Raw genomic sequence first — 17605 nt, forward strand, 5'->3', positions numbered from 1 at the left:
CATTAAATCCCAGAAAATAATCCGACATGGCATTCTTTACTTTTGTGAAAAAAGTTAACAGTTTGCTGCTAAATATCTTTTGTACCATGTTAGTTTCCACATCCAGTCTTAGTTATATTGTTGCCCCTTGTATCACAGGTTCTGCTAATATCTAAAAACAGAGCAGCACAGAAGCTGCCTTTGTCGTGGTTCCTCACTATGTGCCTATCTACCTCAATGAGGCATCACCATGCAACAACAGTGCCCAAAACTATGTTTTACAGGCTCCTTAATGCTTGTTTTCCTACTAAATATAATCCCTTCTAACCATAAATATTAATTTCACAGACTTTAAGTAAATGTGAATACAGCAATTGAGAGAGTTTTTAATTCTCTTCAGTATCGTGAATTAAATGTCATAGTAAACTGACAAACTGACTACAATATTTACTGAATATTATTTTAGTTTTACTCATTTAGTTTTATCTTATTTTCCATCTGCTCTTATGCATTACGGAAATCTATTTTTAGGCAAAAGTTATACAGTCTTTATTGCTGTTAAATCTGACACAGTAATAGAATTAATTAAAAAAAATAAAATTGTGTGTGTCCGTGTGAAAGATGTTTTTTTTTTCTCTTTCAGAAGTTTCTGATAAGTTCCAGGAATCATATTGGTTGCTTTTGTTGTCTTGGTTCTTTGGCATATACTTCACTGTAGCTTCATCTCAAAAATACAGTTTTGCAGGCATTTTCTTGTTGGATCAGTATTTTGTAACTTTCTGTGCCCTTTTTGCAGTGTTGCTGAATCTTCTGATAAAGTCTTATTTGTATATGAGCATAACACTTGTGAGCTATTTCCAAGTGGAAGGTGTAATTTGTAAATAAGGCAAAAACTGTTGGTTATAACAAAAGTGGCACTTGGAGTGACTCCTGTTTTAGGAAATACTAGGTCTCAAATGAGGCTGATGTACTTATATCATGAAAAGATTGCAGATGGAAAACAATGCATTTCAACAGTGCAGCTGTGCTTTCATGCATATATATTTTGCAGTTAGCACCAGCAGATGTTAATGAAAGATGATAATATACATGTGTATTTGTCATAGAGGTGAACTGACTTTCTACATTGTCCTTACCAGAGTTATGTTAGCTGGCAGAAATAAAATCTCAAAAAGCTGTATTCAGTCTGAAGCGCTAGCTGGTCAGTAATAAACAGCTAAATATTATGTTATTGCATGACCAGAGACTTACTATAACATGCCAGTCACAGAATAAAACTAAAGTGTGCGCAGAGAGACGGTAGCACATTTATCGCTTCACCCTTCTATGCAGGAGATCTGGGTTCAATAGCAGGATGAGGTTTAGTCAAGGCTGCTCAATATCAGATGGAGTAAAGGGTGAATTGGGGTTAATACAGAGGAGAGTCCAATCCTCAGCCACCAGGATGAGGGATCTTGGAATCTGGGACCTGTTTTCATAAGCTGTTACTTGGGCAAGGACGGACAACACAGATGAGTAATGCTGGAAATTATAGTTTCTGTCTGCTTTGCAGATACAGTTCATAAATTATTTCCTACCACTCTCCTCCTTCACAGGCCAACTTACAGTCAGTGAAATAGGCGATTTAAAAGAGTCAGGATTCTGTTTAATTATGGATTTCTAACAAATCTTTGAGAAGATCAATAATGCTGTGAAAGTGAGAGCCAGACCTCTCAACCTGTCTGTGCAACCAGTCTGAACAAAGCCGAGAAAAATGGGGGGGGGGGGAGTAGGGACAGATTTTAAATATTACTCTCATAAACTTACAAAGTTGCTAGAAGCACAGGTTTTGCGTTACGTATTTTCTGAAGGATATGAATTCTGAAACTCAAATATGTAATTTAGTAGTATTTAGTGAATTTAATCCTCAGTGATTTGCCAGAAAACCATAAATTTTATCAGGAGCAGACCAAAAATATGAGGCAAAAGTCTGCACATTCTGTGAAAATCTGTACAGTTGAGAAGTATGGTAAAGAGGATTTTTATCTTTTGTCTGAGTACATAGTAGTTTCTATGACATCATGTCAGTTTTAAAAAGAAGTGTATTCTGCTTACAGAGGGTGGGGTCTATGCTAAGTAGCTAGTACCCAGCCTGTGCATTTAAAGGCTGCTTTTCCGTGGCTCTCACTTCAGCTTAGGTTTTGGAGTGGACAGCTGACGGGTCTGTAGGAAGCAGAAAAGATGAGTGTGGTTTGTTGCTGGATCTTGTACTCTGTCTTCCTAGTTTCTGTTTCTTCTACTTGGAACAGCAGTAAGTAATGAAACTTCTTAAGCTTTGAATATTTCTGTAGAAAAATACGTCCGATTCTGTGCAAGAAAAAAATAATATGAAGATTATATATTTTTATAGAACAAAAATAAAGTTCCTATAGCAGTTTAGTTTAAATGTAGTGTATAGAAAACAAGCAGCTGAAATATGGCATCCTTAAGGCAAACTTTATACAACACTGTTGATTAATACTTAGCACAATATTATATACTAAAACTTTCAGTCCGATTTCAAAAGACTTGTTCTCAGTGTAAGTGACCCCTTACACTGGAAGCAGGTCTTTTGAAATCTAGCTGCTGGTGTATGCCTGTTTATAGACGGACATTGCACCGAAGTATGTGACTTACAGTGAAAACAAGTCTTTTGAATCTGGCCCATAGTATACAGTGTATGCAAGGTTGAAGAATTTTATAAATCTAATTGTGATAACAAGAAATAAAGCCAGTGTATTTCATTGATTAAAAAAAGTTAAACAGTCATTCCATAAAAGTAAAATCATACAACATGAAAATACCAAGCCTCTATTAACTGGTTTTGTTTGATCTAAAATATTCTTTTTATAATTACTAGCCATGTGTTGTGCAGATACTGGATGTACCTTTCACAAGCATTTGCATGGTCACATGGGCACCAGACTTTGCAGTACTATTCAGAGTGCCAGAAATCTGAAAAGTTAATTATTTGTATTATACGTTTGTGTGTGTGTGTGTGTGTGTGTGTCAGATGGAAAATAACCGCTGCAGTTCCACAGTTCATTACGACTCTGGCTGGTCAGTTTACACCCAAACTGAAAAATATAAACTAGCTGATATACCATTATATTACTAAGTTACAAAAACTGTTCCTTCTTGCTTTTGTGTAAGTTTAGCATACATCCACAAATTAATTTTGACAAAAGGTATAACTTTAAATACTGACACATATTGACTTTCTTTAACTAGTTTGAGTGGCACTGTGAACTGGAGCTTTCCCCCTTGCAGCTTATGGAACAGGGTCTTGTCAGCAGAGTGGAGAGAATTTAATATTGTTGATCTTGGTCCATTGTCTGTACAGACATATAGTTTAATTTTAAATTATACCAAGTTGTTGGTTAATGTACTGTGGTCATGGAATACTTGAAATGCAATGTGCTCTCCTATTTTGATGTATACATCAAGAATATTCTACATGGTAATGGAGTATCTTTATTGATTATTGTTATTTTTTTAATTTCTTATTGTTTTATATTTTACTTTGGTGTTATGGATGGGGATATATTTTATATCCTAACTTGTTTTCTTGACTTTATATGACTTGAACCAAGGCTGAAAATGGTCTGCTTTGGATCAGCTCACCCACCTGGTAAAATCAAGTAAATAAAATGGGTTACCCTAGTCTAGAGTTCCATGCTGTATGATTTCAAATAAGTAATGGAATAAAGCTCCCATATCACCCCTAAAAGAGGCTCTTACTGTTAATACCATACCAAGTTAAAAATATAGAAAGAAAGATAACAGTTACTGATCTCAAGGTGTAATAAGGTGGGTTACCTAGAAAAAGACACCTGTCTCTGGCACTGCCACAGAAAAATAAGGATTCACCTTTATTGCTGGTTTGATATTTTTATCCATGTTTGATGGAGGAGTGTCAAACTAAGGTCTCCAGGTTTGTTATGTAGTCTCATAAACTACAGTACCTTGCTAGAGTTAACAGCATGTTGGCTTGTCTAATCCATGCAGTAGGATAAAAATATATCGGTAGTAGAACATTCCATGCTAGTATTCATGGTTATTGAACCAGGAATCTAAGCATGACACTGCTATTCATAATCTATGCCGGTTCATTCAAGTTAAGTTTGTCACATAAGGGTCATAAAACACTAACAGTATATACTGTAGCCTTTGAACATGCAAACACTATTCTTATAGAATTCATGACAACTGATGTAATGATTTTTATGGGAATGTCTGCCTTCACTGATAGCTCTGTGAGTGATTCTATACTGTTCAGAGATAATATGATATTGACTCTCCTCAATAAAAGTGCATTTAACGTACAGGATGACATTAAAATGAAAGCCCAAACATTTCAGTAGACCCTTCCCTACATTCTAACTTGGCAATGATATATTCGTTAAATGTGACTCTGGTTATTAGCCATCTCTTGTGAAGACTTGTTCTGTAAGCATATTTACACTAATATATTATAGTTGTACTTCTCAGCTGCTGTAGCACAATAAATGTACTAAGTACACTGTGATGACTGTCTGTCCTAACAGGGTGCCTGTTTGTTTAAAGTACTATGTAGATGACAATACATACCCTGCCATGCTCCTCTAGGAGTTTAACTACTTCAGTTTCAAGTTGAAATCCATGAAATAATACAATGTATTTATTTGTTAGCAATATTAGACCATTTACATTAAAATGACATTTGTTGGACATATTTGTCAAAAGCTCTTCTGGTACTGTAAAGGTGTGAAGTTTGTTTGTCACCATCATCCCATGACCTTAGAATGAGTTCTGTTAGTTTTGCAGCTACAAGGGGTGCTGCTAGCTCCCTACACATATTCCCCCTACTTTTTGTATAAGTGTGAAGCTTTTACCTTGAACATTAATTGTGCTGTTATTTGTCCATATTTTTGCCAGTTAAATTTAAACCTGTTGCTATGCCCATAATTAAAGGTTTACACGATCTAGGTGCATGCTAGTTCTGTTGTAGGCTGTTTTGCATTCTGATATTTCTTTGTGGAGGCTGCACAAACATATACTGCAATCAGTTTTATATTGTATTCTTTCTTTAGTTTGAGTTGGTGTTTATTTTCTGCCATGATTTGTACTTTGATTTTGTTTTCATGATTTATAATTTCATATGACTTTTTGTGCTTTTGTATTTGGTTTGTGTATAATCAGTTGTAGCAGGATTGCTTTTATTAACTGGTTCTTAGACTAAATGTGTCTGGTCTGACATTTTTCTCCAGTTTCTGTACAGGATAATGCCCTCACTTTGAGTTACACCTGACATATAATATTCAACTACTAGTCTGTGGTGCTGAGTCTGATGGAATACTTGCTATAGTTAGCTACTAGAAGTGGTACACTTTGAGACATTATGACAGGCAATATGTCTGAGCACCACAACCCTTCTCTGTTTTTCTAGAAAAGTGACTAAGATAGGATGGGTTCACATAGGTTTTACAGCAGTAACCCCCTACCTCTTCATACACACTACCCTTAATCAAAAACTTTTGACACTCTCTCTGTCTCACAGCTAGCTGTAGCTCTGTAATTCATGGCTGCACGATTGCTTTATACCTTGCCTGAAAGTGCACTAATAACGAAGTGTGAGACTGAATCAGCAACCTATAAGCATCCCCCCAGATGCAGATGTCTTATGACTAGTCTGCATTTCTAGCACTTTCTCTGCACAGGAGTGCTAACCTTGCTAATGTTAAAAGAAAATGTTTATATCCATAAACAGACATGCTCACACTCTCAAACCATGTACCCATATCTGTTTGTCTGCTGCCTCCCTATCTTTCTACCTTCCTATCTTTGTAATATACTGAAGTATATGTTTTATTTTTATTTGTTTACATTTCATTACCCCCCCCCCCCCATGCATCAACATTTGGCTTTAAAGTTAATTTCTGTCATCTCTAGAAGTAAGTTACTGTTGATCTTTCTGGGTCAGGGAGAGTAGCTTATAACTGTACCCAGAGCCATAACATTTAAGCATGTAACCATCATTTTAATTACTTTATGGTAATATGGTAATGCGTGTAATGGATTTTATGGATACATATCTGCTTCTAGTGATAGTAATGCCGCGGTGGTATGGCGGTAGCATTGTTACCTCACAGTAAGAGGTTCTCCCATTCGATTCTTGGCTGGGCTTGGGAGTGCCTTCTGTATGGAGTCTGCATGTCCTCCCTGCGGTTGGGTAGCGTTCGAAAGACATGTGTGCGTAAATGGGCGTGCCTTCATTGAAGGTTGGGCGTCGAGCTGGCACCTCGGCATTTCATAAAAATCTACTGCCAATAATTAGCGGACTGGAGTTCAGCTGTGGCGACCCCTTACCGGGAAAAGCCAAAAGACCAACAACAAACAACATCTGCTTCTAGTGATAGTATAAGTCCCACCATAAAGTCTAAAGAATGACCAAGAAGCTATTTACAGTACTATCACTGAAAAACAGAACCACATTAGAAGGAAAGTTCAAATGGATGAAGTCTCAATGCCATTTTCCAAACCTAACAGAGATGGAATATTTGTTAAGGGGAAAGGGTAGCCGAGGTGGGGAAGTCAGAGATATGCCTTCACATAAGTGGTCTGCAGTTCATAACAGATACAGAGAGCCACCATTAACTGATTTGCTCAAAGGGAAACAGAGGTGACTATTCTTTTGCACCAGCTTTTTTTTTTCACAGTACATTAAGTTCATTTATGTATGCATGTACTTGTTTACATTTGGTAACAAAGACACACTGACTAGCAAAACTCATGTTCATCAGAGTACTAAGCAAAAGCTTCTTGAAGCTGGATAAATACAAATTTGAATTTAGAAATAATCACACTTTCAGCAGTTGATACAAATTAATATGAAGGTCTAAAACATCAACGTTTTCATCATAAAAAATATATGAATAGAGGAACAACTACACCTTCTGCAATAGGCACACAGTCAGAAAAGTGGTAAATATCGAACACAAAGTAGTCACAGGTTCATAGGTGTTCACTAGCCTAATGACCACAAGGGCCTTTCTAAGTGTCTACTAGAGACATAGGTGCCAAACCAGGGATGAATTTCCTTCTCCCCATCCAATTGTCCAAGTTGCACTTGAATTGGGTTAGGAAGGAGCTCTGCTTCACATGGATGGGAAGCCTGTTTCGGAGATGGGGTAGTCTCTGAGATACATACCTTTCTGTCCAGCAGATCCTGTTCATATCACAGGCAAGATTTAAGTCTTTAGAATGGGTAATTCTGGTGATATTTGTTTTGCGGATATGCAGGAGATCCATCAGAGTAGGGTCTGATAATGCCTTGTATGCCAGGCATAGAGAAACATCCCCAAGAATATGTACCATCAATCCAACATACACTTCAATCCAACTACAGAAATACATTACAGCAGTCATAATATTGAACAGGATGAAGGGACTGCAACTATCTTCTAGCATGGAGACTTGAACTCAATGTACTGCACCATTACACTAGCAAGCAGCTAAGGGATTTTCCCAATGTGGGGTTTGTGCCCACCATCCTGAGTGCAAGAGTCTCATGCTGCACCGACTGAGATAGCCAGGCTACTGGTCTGGTAGGAATATAGCATTCTGTGAGTTAGGACCTATTTACAGCAGGTTAGAGACTCTGATATCCCCAGAACCTGAAACCACCCAGACAACAGTGACATCCTTTACAGAAATGGATCTAAGCCCACCAGTTGCTTCTGAAAACACTTCTTCAAAGGACAACTTGCCTGCCAGGTTCAGGAATTCTACAAAGTGTCTATTTCACCTTTTGACAGTGTCCCTAATGAAGCTCAGAGTTTCTCCACCCTTGTTGTGAACACCCTGGGTAATGTCGTCTCCCTCCCCAAGTCATCAGATGCTAACCTCTTTGAGACCATACGGACGTCATTTCCATGGACTTCTCAAACTCCTTCCATACATGAACCTTCACTTCAGGAGCTGACTTCCTAGTTTGTCAAACATCTTGCAGCTAAATATGAACCCTCCATATCCCTGTCTGCATTCCACAGAAGACCTCTTTTTTACCTTGGTGGCATCATTTACCACCAGTATCAACTGATGGTTACTAGGTTTGCCACAATGAAAAGTATAAACCACCTTTTGACCATAGCTTCTATTGGCTGCCTCAACTACTTAGGTCTTGAAGAGGATCATTGCCACAGTCTGTCCATCTTAAACTGTCCCATTCTTGCCTGTCACTTGACTGGCTTTGCTGCTGACCAACACTTTTCACTTTGTAGGTGGTTTACCTATATTGCAACTCCACATATTATTTGGAATGACCTAAATGGGGCTGTGTAGGTCATCTAAACAGCAGGCACCCTCAGAAGAATAACATACATATGTCAAGCTCCAGGTGTGTTTATTGGCATCCTTATTCCTGTCCCTGGTGTGACTTTGTTGTCCCCTTGGCCTCAGGTGACTGCAATGGAGCAAGTTATTGTTGTATATTGTATATGAAGCGGCTCCGATGAAAATTTGCAACCCCAAATTATAGATCATGAATATTTCCTGGAAAAGAGTTAATTGCTGTATGCCTGTCAGAGAACAGCAGTTATATAAAGTGGATGAGTTTAAGTATCTTGAGGTCATGTTCATGAGTGGGGATAGAGTGGGAGGCTGACCAGTGGATGAATGAAATGGCAGCAGCCTTGCATATGTTGTACCAGAATGTAGAGGCACAGTGAGTGCGGTGTCATTGGATGAAGCTTGCATTTTGCAATTCAGTCTATGTCACCATCAGTGATCATGAGTTTGCATAGTGGCTGAGTAAAGGTGATTGTGTATGCAAGGAGCACAAATAAGATTCCATTTCAGGGTTGGTGGGCTCAGCCTGTGTAATACAAGAATGAGACTGGCAGTCATGATGGATTTTTGATTAGAATCACTGCTTCTTCAAGAGAAGGAAGCCTGTAGAGGTGGTTTACACAACTCTTGAATTTGCCCCCACATGCCTTTCTCAAGACCTGTACCAAGGCATGGCTGCTTTAGGCAGGCCCATGACATGCTAGAGAGATTTTAGCTCTCATCTCCTTGGGAATATCTGGGGAATCCCACAAGAGGAGCTGCAGATTGTTGCTGGGACTAGTGAAGTCTGGTCTGTCTTGCTCAACTTGTTACCATGACGACCTTCAACATTGATTCCTTGTGTGTCCCTGACTTGGATTTTTTGTGATATCTGGATCTGACTGACGTATAAGTTAAGCCAATATTCCCTTTGATGTGAGCTTATTAGTTAAATGAAGTGATCTGAATGGACATACGAAAATGCTTTTCATTCTTAGATCTCTGCTTACCTTCTTTAGCCTGTGTCTGACTTCTGAGATTAGGAGTCATCTGACAGTCACATGAAGCAGATTGAGGAGGAATTGCGAGAACTTGTGACTGTGGCACCATGTGGAGCCCCTGGCTCTTCTCAACTGGAATGAAACTGACTGTCACATGCTTCTGGGTGGGAGAGGCTCAAGGCTCTTATGTAAAGAAATACCAGCCAGATTAAAAAAAAAATGGTATGAATAAAACAAAGGACTCAGAGTATCATGCTAGTGGCTTGTTTCAGCTAACATAAATCAGATAGAATATATGACCCTTGAGTGGTAGGTTTTAAGTCAAGCTACAAAATGCACATATATTTCCCTTGCATTTACTTTTTTCTATACAAGACCGTCTTTTCTAAAGTGAGTGATTTTTATTTTTAGCTTTTACAATTCAAAGAAAGTTATATTTGCAGTCATTGGGAGACAGATAAAACTACAGTAGCACTGACAATTACATAACAGTAACTTATCTCCTTTGAACACAAATTAGGTGTCTTAGTTCATATGCTTTCCTTGAAGAATTATTATGTATATATTTTGCAGTTGTTATAAACTTCAAATTCATCTCCTTTGAACACAAATTAGGTGTCTTAGTTCATATTCTTTCCCTGAAGAATTATTATGTATATATTTTGCAGGTGTTATAAACTTTTACATGGCCTCTGTTGTAAAAGATTAGTGCTTTACTGAGTAATTATTCCACGTACAGTAATGCAGCCAGTGGTATTTATAGTGGGATTTTGTAAATGGCTTTAGCTATGCTACTCCACATAAACAATGAGAGTAAAACTCAGGAGGTTTAGCTACGCACTACAAACTGGGGCCACCTATAAAATCTTCTTCCATACAGACCCATGCTTATGTAATTGACAAAGATTGAACAAACCTATGTTTTATTTTATGTAATTGTCAGAGAATATTTTCTTACCTGCGTAAGTGTATCTGCTTAAAACAAGCAAAAAAAAAAAAAAAAAATCCTCATTCGAACGTTGTGGACTCCATAGTGCTGACTTACAGTAGGAAGCACGATAACAGTCTGGAAATGAGAACGTTGATGCTGGTACATAGTAGGCATAAGTGAAAGACGGCACATGCTCTGCTGTTGTGACCTGCTAGTTAAAACAGTGAAAAATAACCTACTCTGCCAGTAAAATAAAATGCTGTTATGTCATATGCATGCTGAGAAAAATGTTTGAGAGGTTTATAAAGATTTCTCACATGGGGAAGTAGTACATTTCCTGCTCCTTCTTTATTTTCAAGAGTTAATATTTTTTTTTCATCATAACACTTCTGCAAGATGTAGTCACATTTATATAATGTTAGCCAGTAAGGAATGGTATGTTGTACATTGTGAACCATACTGAACAGAGAATGCAAGTCAAGCAGCTGTTACCTGCCATCTTAGTTTGTTTCTGTGCTTTTTCCATCACAAAGTCATGATTAACGAGGCAGTCTAGTCAATGCAGTTCTGTTAATTCAAGGGATCAAAATTGCCAAGTGTTACGTACATCTGACTGGATGACAGTATGGGGGCTCAACAAAACCAGTAGAAACATTTAGTAGGTGCAGTTGTGGACAGGGGAAACATGGCATTTATTTTAGGTATAATAGATTGCCTGTTAGAGCAGATTGCAGCCAGGTTTTCCTGTTCATTATTGTAGGCATTGAGGTCCAGTTTTACTTCAGCAAACAACTCCTAAGCATGTAAAAATATTGCTAAAGTAAGAGCACGCTGGGAGAGCAGATAGAGAGGGCGAGGTGGTAACAGCAGAAGGAAAGTAGGGAAGTTGATTTTTCACATACAAGTCCTATCCTGTCAGACTCAAAATACATCCAAGAGTATTAAGTAGTTAGTGGTTCTTGCTGTGTCCATTACTGACCATAATGGCTGTGTGCGGTACAATCAATATAATTGTAATGCACCCCCCCCCCCCAATTTTGATTGCTTTGGGAGTTCCGCATTGTTTTCATGGCATAAAACTTTCTTTGATTCACCTCTTCTCTACACTCTCAAAATGAGAATCACAGTTTAAGTTAGGTTCTGGCAGAGTATCTCCTGTACACTCCCACTATGAGAGGATGATGTTTGTAGATGAGCAAGCCCCACTGCACCTCCCTGCTGTAGGGTCCCAACCCAAACATATATATATATATATATATATATATATATACCAGCACACCACAGTTATACAGCTCGATGAAGGCAGGCATTACCCTTGAAAAGGACATCATTGCCAGAACAACTCTCCAACAATGATTTCCTGTAGAGAAGCTTCAATCTTCGGCTGCTTGAATTTCAGGCAAATGACACTCGAGAGTTCAGTCTTCATCCACATGTAGGTTACCTGTTCTGTATAGCTCCCCATTTTTATTGTGGCTGCTGCACCTAGTTGGAGATGATAAACATATTCTTAAGGAGATAACAGGACTTATTCCAAAAGTCTTGTTCAGTGTAAGTGTCTTACTCCTGTGTAAGCCTGCTGTATAGATGGGCCTTACGCTGGAGTAAGACAACATTGACAGCAAGTCTTTAGGAATCTGGCCAAATGTTTCAAGATGAAAGAAGTTTTTGGCTTCATTTACTTTGGTGCCAAGAGAATTTTGGGATAATTGGTGATACTGCTGTAACTGACAACTGTAGGATATTGCTTTGCTTTGAGTAACTTTTAGTCAGGTGTAAGTAATGGAAAAGAAGCAACAGTAACAATGATGAATGTGAATTTGCAAGCATGAAAGTATGTACCTGTAGGAAATAATAGTATTCACAATAAAATTTAATTTCAAGTATAATAGTTCAACTTTGAGCTTAATAACAATAATAATAGTGAAATCACATTGTTTGGACCATCTGAAATTTTATTTCAAGTATGATAGTACAGATGCGAGCTTTATAATAATGTAACCATAATAACCACAGTATCTTAACCATCTGAAATTTAATTTGAAATATAATAGTGCTTCCTTGAGCTATGTAATAATATCAGTAGTACTAGCCACTTTTTAAACCATCTAAAATTAATTTCAAGTATTATAATCCAGCCTTGAGCTTCATTACAAACTGATGCTGCCAGTAGCTTTGCAGTGGCACAGCTATTTAGCAAGTAAACAAAGCAGAGCTTTCTGATGTAATTCTACATAATCAAATATTACTTGGACAAAACAGTGCCGCTGCATTTTAGATGAAGAAGTACCCAATTCTACTTATCATATTACTATGGGAGTAGAGCTCCATGACCCCACCTTGAGATACCATAATGCCAGCTGTCACCATTTATGAATATATAGTAAAAACAGTGGCACACAGAGAGACAGTCTCCTGCCAGTTCTACTGCATTCTACATGTCAACAAAGGAATGAGATTGCATCTACAGAATTCTTGACATTTTATTTTTGTCAGCATGTTCTGAACACCCGTTTTTTCCCTTTTCAGTCCGAATGGCTCACAGAAGAGAGCCCAGAGGCTTTACTTACAACCCCATTAGAACATATGTTGAAATTCATCCATAAATACTGTCTTCTGTACTATGTACCTATTTAATGATCCTTAGGTCTAGCTGGAGTCAGCCAAAACACCTCACATCTCAGGAAGGATGTTGGCTACCATAAAGGTTCTGGCACTACGCAGACCTTCACACTGCTGTACAGTCCAGTTGGATCAGGAATAGCAGAACCTGAATAATGCACATAAGGCTGTGACTATCTAGTGCATACTCAGTAAATGCCTGTGCCTTCCCCCTCACATTCCCCCCACACAACCAGTAAATCCCTCCACTTTACAGCTCTAAATGCTCAAAGCATATGCAATAAAATCCCTAACCGCCATGCCTGGCTTCTCCACAGTCAACCAGATATACTGTCCATCTCTGAAACGTGGTTAAAACCCCACAAAAAAGACTGAACTAATACCACCCAATTACTACAAAATTAGAAAAAACAGAACAAACAAAAAAGGTGTGGGAGTTGCTCTCCTCTACTTATCCTCCCTCTGTGTTACTCCCTTCACCAAACCTATTCCGCAATTTAATAACGCAGAACTAATTCCAGCCCTACTTTAGATAAACAAACATAAATCCATCTGTATTATTTCCGTTTATATCCCTCCTGGAGATAATGTCACAACACTCGGACATTCTTTCTTGGTTTTCTACCAACATAACCAACGAGACCATCATCCTGGGTGATGTAAACATCAACTGGGACACTATTCAGTCTCCCACAAACCCTCTAAATATAAACCTCTACAGCTTCTCTCAGCTCATCAACACCACAACTTAGACCTTCCAAGGACTTCTGTACTGGAAGTACCCTTGACTGGATTCTAGTATCTCATCCTCACTACATCTCTGACAGTGGTACTCTCCCTAACCCACTCAGTGACCATTTTCCTACCTTTGCCCACCATCTGTATTCCCGCTTACAACTATCCCATACCTATATCACTACCTGGTCCCTAACGAACTTTAACCCCAATATATTTACAACTTTGCTTAAACAAACAAACTGGAACCCACTAAAAACTTTACCGCTAGATAATGCTGTTACCTATTTCAATACAACTTTCTTACACTTGCTAGACTCCCTGGCCCCCCTGAAAATAAAACAAATTAAAAGTAAATCTGTCCCATGGTTAACTAAAGACAACTTAGGCATTATGATTCTCGGAGACAAATCTTGGAAACGCTACCAGAAAAACGAAACTACTACCACCCTTACTGAATACAAACCATTGTGTTATAAAGTAAAAAAAGTATTACATCAAACCGGAAATCTTACTTTTCTACTCTACAAAATAATCACAATACAAACCCCCAAAAATTTTGGGATGGAATCTCATCTCTTCTTATTCCTGGTAAAAAAGAAAACCCCCGCCCTGACCCAAATGCTGCCAACATTGACGTAGCTACCCAGTTCAACACTTTCTTCATTGATTCCATTGCCAAACTAACTACCTCCTTCACTAACCATCCTACCTCCACATCCCAACAGTCACCGGCCTCTTCCTCCCTCAGTACCTCTTCTTTCTCTAGTACCTCCACCTCCAAACCCTCTCCCTTCTCCATACAACCCATCACCGTCTCTGCTATTAAAAAACTCCTACTAAAGCTATAACCAAATTTCAGTGCCCCAGACCAAATTCCCTTTTACTTCTTAAAGACATCTGCCGAAGCCATAGCCCTTCCCATCTGTATCCTAATAAACTGGTCAAACACAGAAGGTCAGGTACCCCAACCCTGGAAAAAGACCTTTATTATTCCTCTTCACAAAGGTGGGAATAACAATGTTGTGTCTTTTGGCTTTTCCTGGTTAGGGATCACCCCAGTGGAACTCTGGTCCGCTAATGATTGGCAGTAGATTTTTACATGCCGAGTTGCCGGCCGTGACGCACAACCTTCAATGAAGGTATGCCCATTCATGCACGTCTCCACACAGAAGATGCTCTACCTGAGAATCGAACAGGACAACGTCTTACTGTGAGGCGACAACACTACCGCAGCACCACCATCCCTAAATTTCGACCAATTGCTATCCTATCCCCTATTTCCAAATTGCTAGAAAAATGCATCCACCTACAACTGTTACCCTATCTCACAAATAACCAACTCCTAACTCCCACACAACATGGATTCAGGCCTGGCCACAGCACTACCAACACTCTCCTTTCTTTCCTTGAAACTGTTAACAAAGCTTGTGACTCCGGACATATTGTGTCCACCCTCTTATTAGACCTATCTAAGGCCTTCGACACTATCTCTCACAACCTTCTCCTAACCAAACTCTCTAAACTGAACCTATCCCCACCACTATCAAATGATTCGCCAGTTATTTATCAAATAGGCAACAAGCAGTCAGATGGAAAAAGGTACATCCCCATTCCTCAGTACTCCCACAGGAATACCCTAGGGTTCCATTCTTGGGCCCCTACTATTCAACATTTTCATAAACTTCTATCAGTTCATTCCTAACACTCATCTCATCCAATATGCCGATGACTCCACCATAATCTGTTCTGCCACCTCCCTTCCCATTTTAACAAAACTATCCCAAAATGCCTTCTCCTTAACCGAACAATGGATGCTAGACAACCACTTAGCACTCAGTGCCACAAAAACTAAACTTAAGTTATTTACCCCTTCAAAAACCACCACCTTAGACAAAAACACACTTACCATCACCAGCCAGAACAATGTACCCCTGGAAATAGTATCCAATACAAAACTACTAGGAGTCATAATCGATGACAAGCTCAAGTTTGATATCCACCTACAAGCAAATATTAATAAAACACATAAGAAACTTGGCATGCTCTATCACCACAATCGGTTTATCTCTCCCTCCACCAAACTAATACTCTCTACAACATAAACAATTAAACCAATAATAAATGTGCATGATGGTATTGTTTTCTTACATGTTTCCCATCAGACTTAACTTACATTCTTTCAGAGAAAGGAAGAGAGCTAGTGAAGTCCCATCCCCTCATATACACCCCGCTTTTCCTTTTTATTTGAGCACATTTTTCTTGATAAATACATTATTGTTCTTTTTTGTGTATATTGATTAAATACAGGACAATAGTATAAACTCTGCTCTCCAAAGTCAGTAAACACTAAAATACATACATTTTGTAGTTTATATTGCTATGATTTCAGGACTGCACCCTACTTGTTGAACGCTAGAAGGAAGTCTGAGCAGATTAGTACAGTCCTGCAGTGGCAGTTATTTTTCAGACTGTGCATTCATCTCTGAGGAAGGAGCAAACCATGTTACACATTTTAGACCGTGCATTCATCACTGAGGAAGGAACAAACCATGTTACAAATTTTAGACCGTGCATTCATCTCTGAGGAAGGAGCAAACCATGTTAAAATTTTAGACTGTACATTCATCTCTGAGGAAGGAACAAACCATGTTACAAATTTTAGACTGTACATTCATCTCTGAGGAAGGAACAAACCATGTTACAAATTGCTGTCTGTAGTCCATGGCGAGATTCCCTAAGCCTGTATTTAACTACTGTGTGACTATTAGGAGGTCACTTAACCAGACAGTACTTCTGGGCTGAGTCTTAAAAAGGTCCATGGAGATCAGTTGCTCTGCCATGGTTAATAAATGCAAATCACATCTATAATAAACAAGGCTTTGATTACCCTGTCCTCAAGAAACAGGCTCATAGCCTAGAAAACCACTGCCATATCAATAACCTTCCTTTGGGCTGGTAACCCTCATTAGTGTATGTGTGTGTGTGTATGTGGAAGGTATTGCTGAACCCTTGCCATGATGTGGGTTCAATATTTTATATTTGCTAATATAGTTTTATTTCATTATATATGTTTTAATAATGTATTTTATTGTTGCATTTTCTGTGACTATTATACTGCCCATAGGTTTGGGCATGTAAAGAAAGCTGAATTGATCGGGTCTATATTACATCGTCAAACTCACAGGAGTCCAAATGATGTAATATCGAACTGGGATGTCCGAAACCCTACAAACACAAAGAACAGCAATTTTTTTCCCAGGGGAAAAAAAATCACTGTTCTGGTAGAAAAAAAACGCATACACTTATCACAACTTGGGGGGGGGGGGGCTGTGCCCCCCACACACCCCTACTTTAATATACCAACTCCGAGATTGCACCACAGTGGAGGAAATAGCAAAGCCACGAAAACAGCCCACCATTTTTTTCCCTGGGAAAAAAAATTGGTGTTCCGTGGCTTCACTATTTCCATGTGTCAAATATTTGGGTTCAATATTACAACGTCAGAACTCACTCGACCCGACTTGATCTGTGTTTCTAGCATTATATGCTGCTGTATCAGTTCCATTTACCAGTGGAGGTGTTATCCATAGTGTCTAGTCATATGTCAGTATCATATTTAACTTGTTAGGAAAATGTTGGTAGTGACAAAGCTTGCATATGACATCCTATTAGACACGTTACAGATATTGCTGCACAAGATAAGCTTCTTGCTGAGGACTGGCGAAGTAACTATGTAGCGATAAACACTGCAGCCCAATTCATGAGCTGTAACATTTTGCTGGACAAGTGGAGCTACTGTAGAGGATACCATAATCATTACCAAAAAAGTTAATTTATTTTTCATCAAAAACAGGTAGTGTGAAAGCAATGTTAGTAAGAGTGCTAATGACAGAAAAAACTTTACTTGTTTCTCCTACAGAGTTGTTAAATACAGCACGACAGGCAATTAAAGATGGTACCGCAGGGACAGGTCTTCCTGGTGACAGATCCTGGAATTCCCAGATGTATC

General features: G+C 38.7%; 1 protein-coding gene across 3 annotated transcripts in view; it reads left to right on the top strand.

Moving 5' to 3' along the window:
* The window catches only part of PMEL (premelanosome protein), a 706375-nt gene that overhangs the window by 521748 nt on the left and 167022 nt on the right, over positions 1–17605 (top strand). For 2 of the 3 annotated variants that reach the window (XM_044083764.1, XM_044083765.1), the window contains exon 2: positions 17516–17605. This exon is cut by the window's right edge and continues 45 nt beyond it. In XM_044083764.1, coding sequence (XP_043939699.1) covers positions 17516–17605 — 90 coding nt within the window. Of the gene's footprint in view, positions 1–2147; positions 2270–17515 lie in introns of those variants that run through there. The other variant, XM_044083763.1, reaches the window with a different exon arrangement.

Source organism: Protopterus annectens, chromosome 9.part0, assembly GCF_019279795.1.
Source record: "Protopterus annectens isolate FY-2018-M chromosome 9.part0, PAN1.0, whole genome shotgun sequence".
Taxonomy (NCBI): Eukaryota; Metazoa; Chordata; order Ceratodontiformes; family Protopteridae; genus Protopterus; species Protopterus annectens.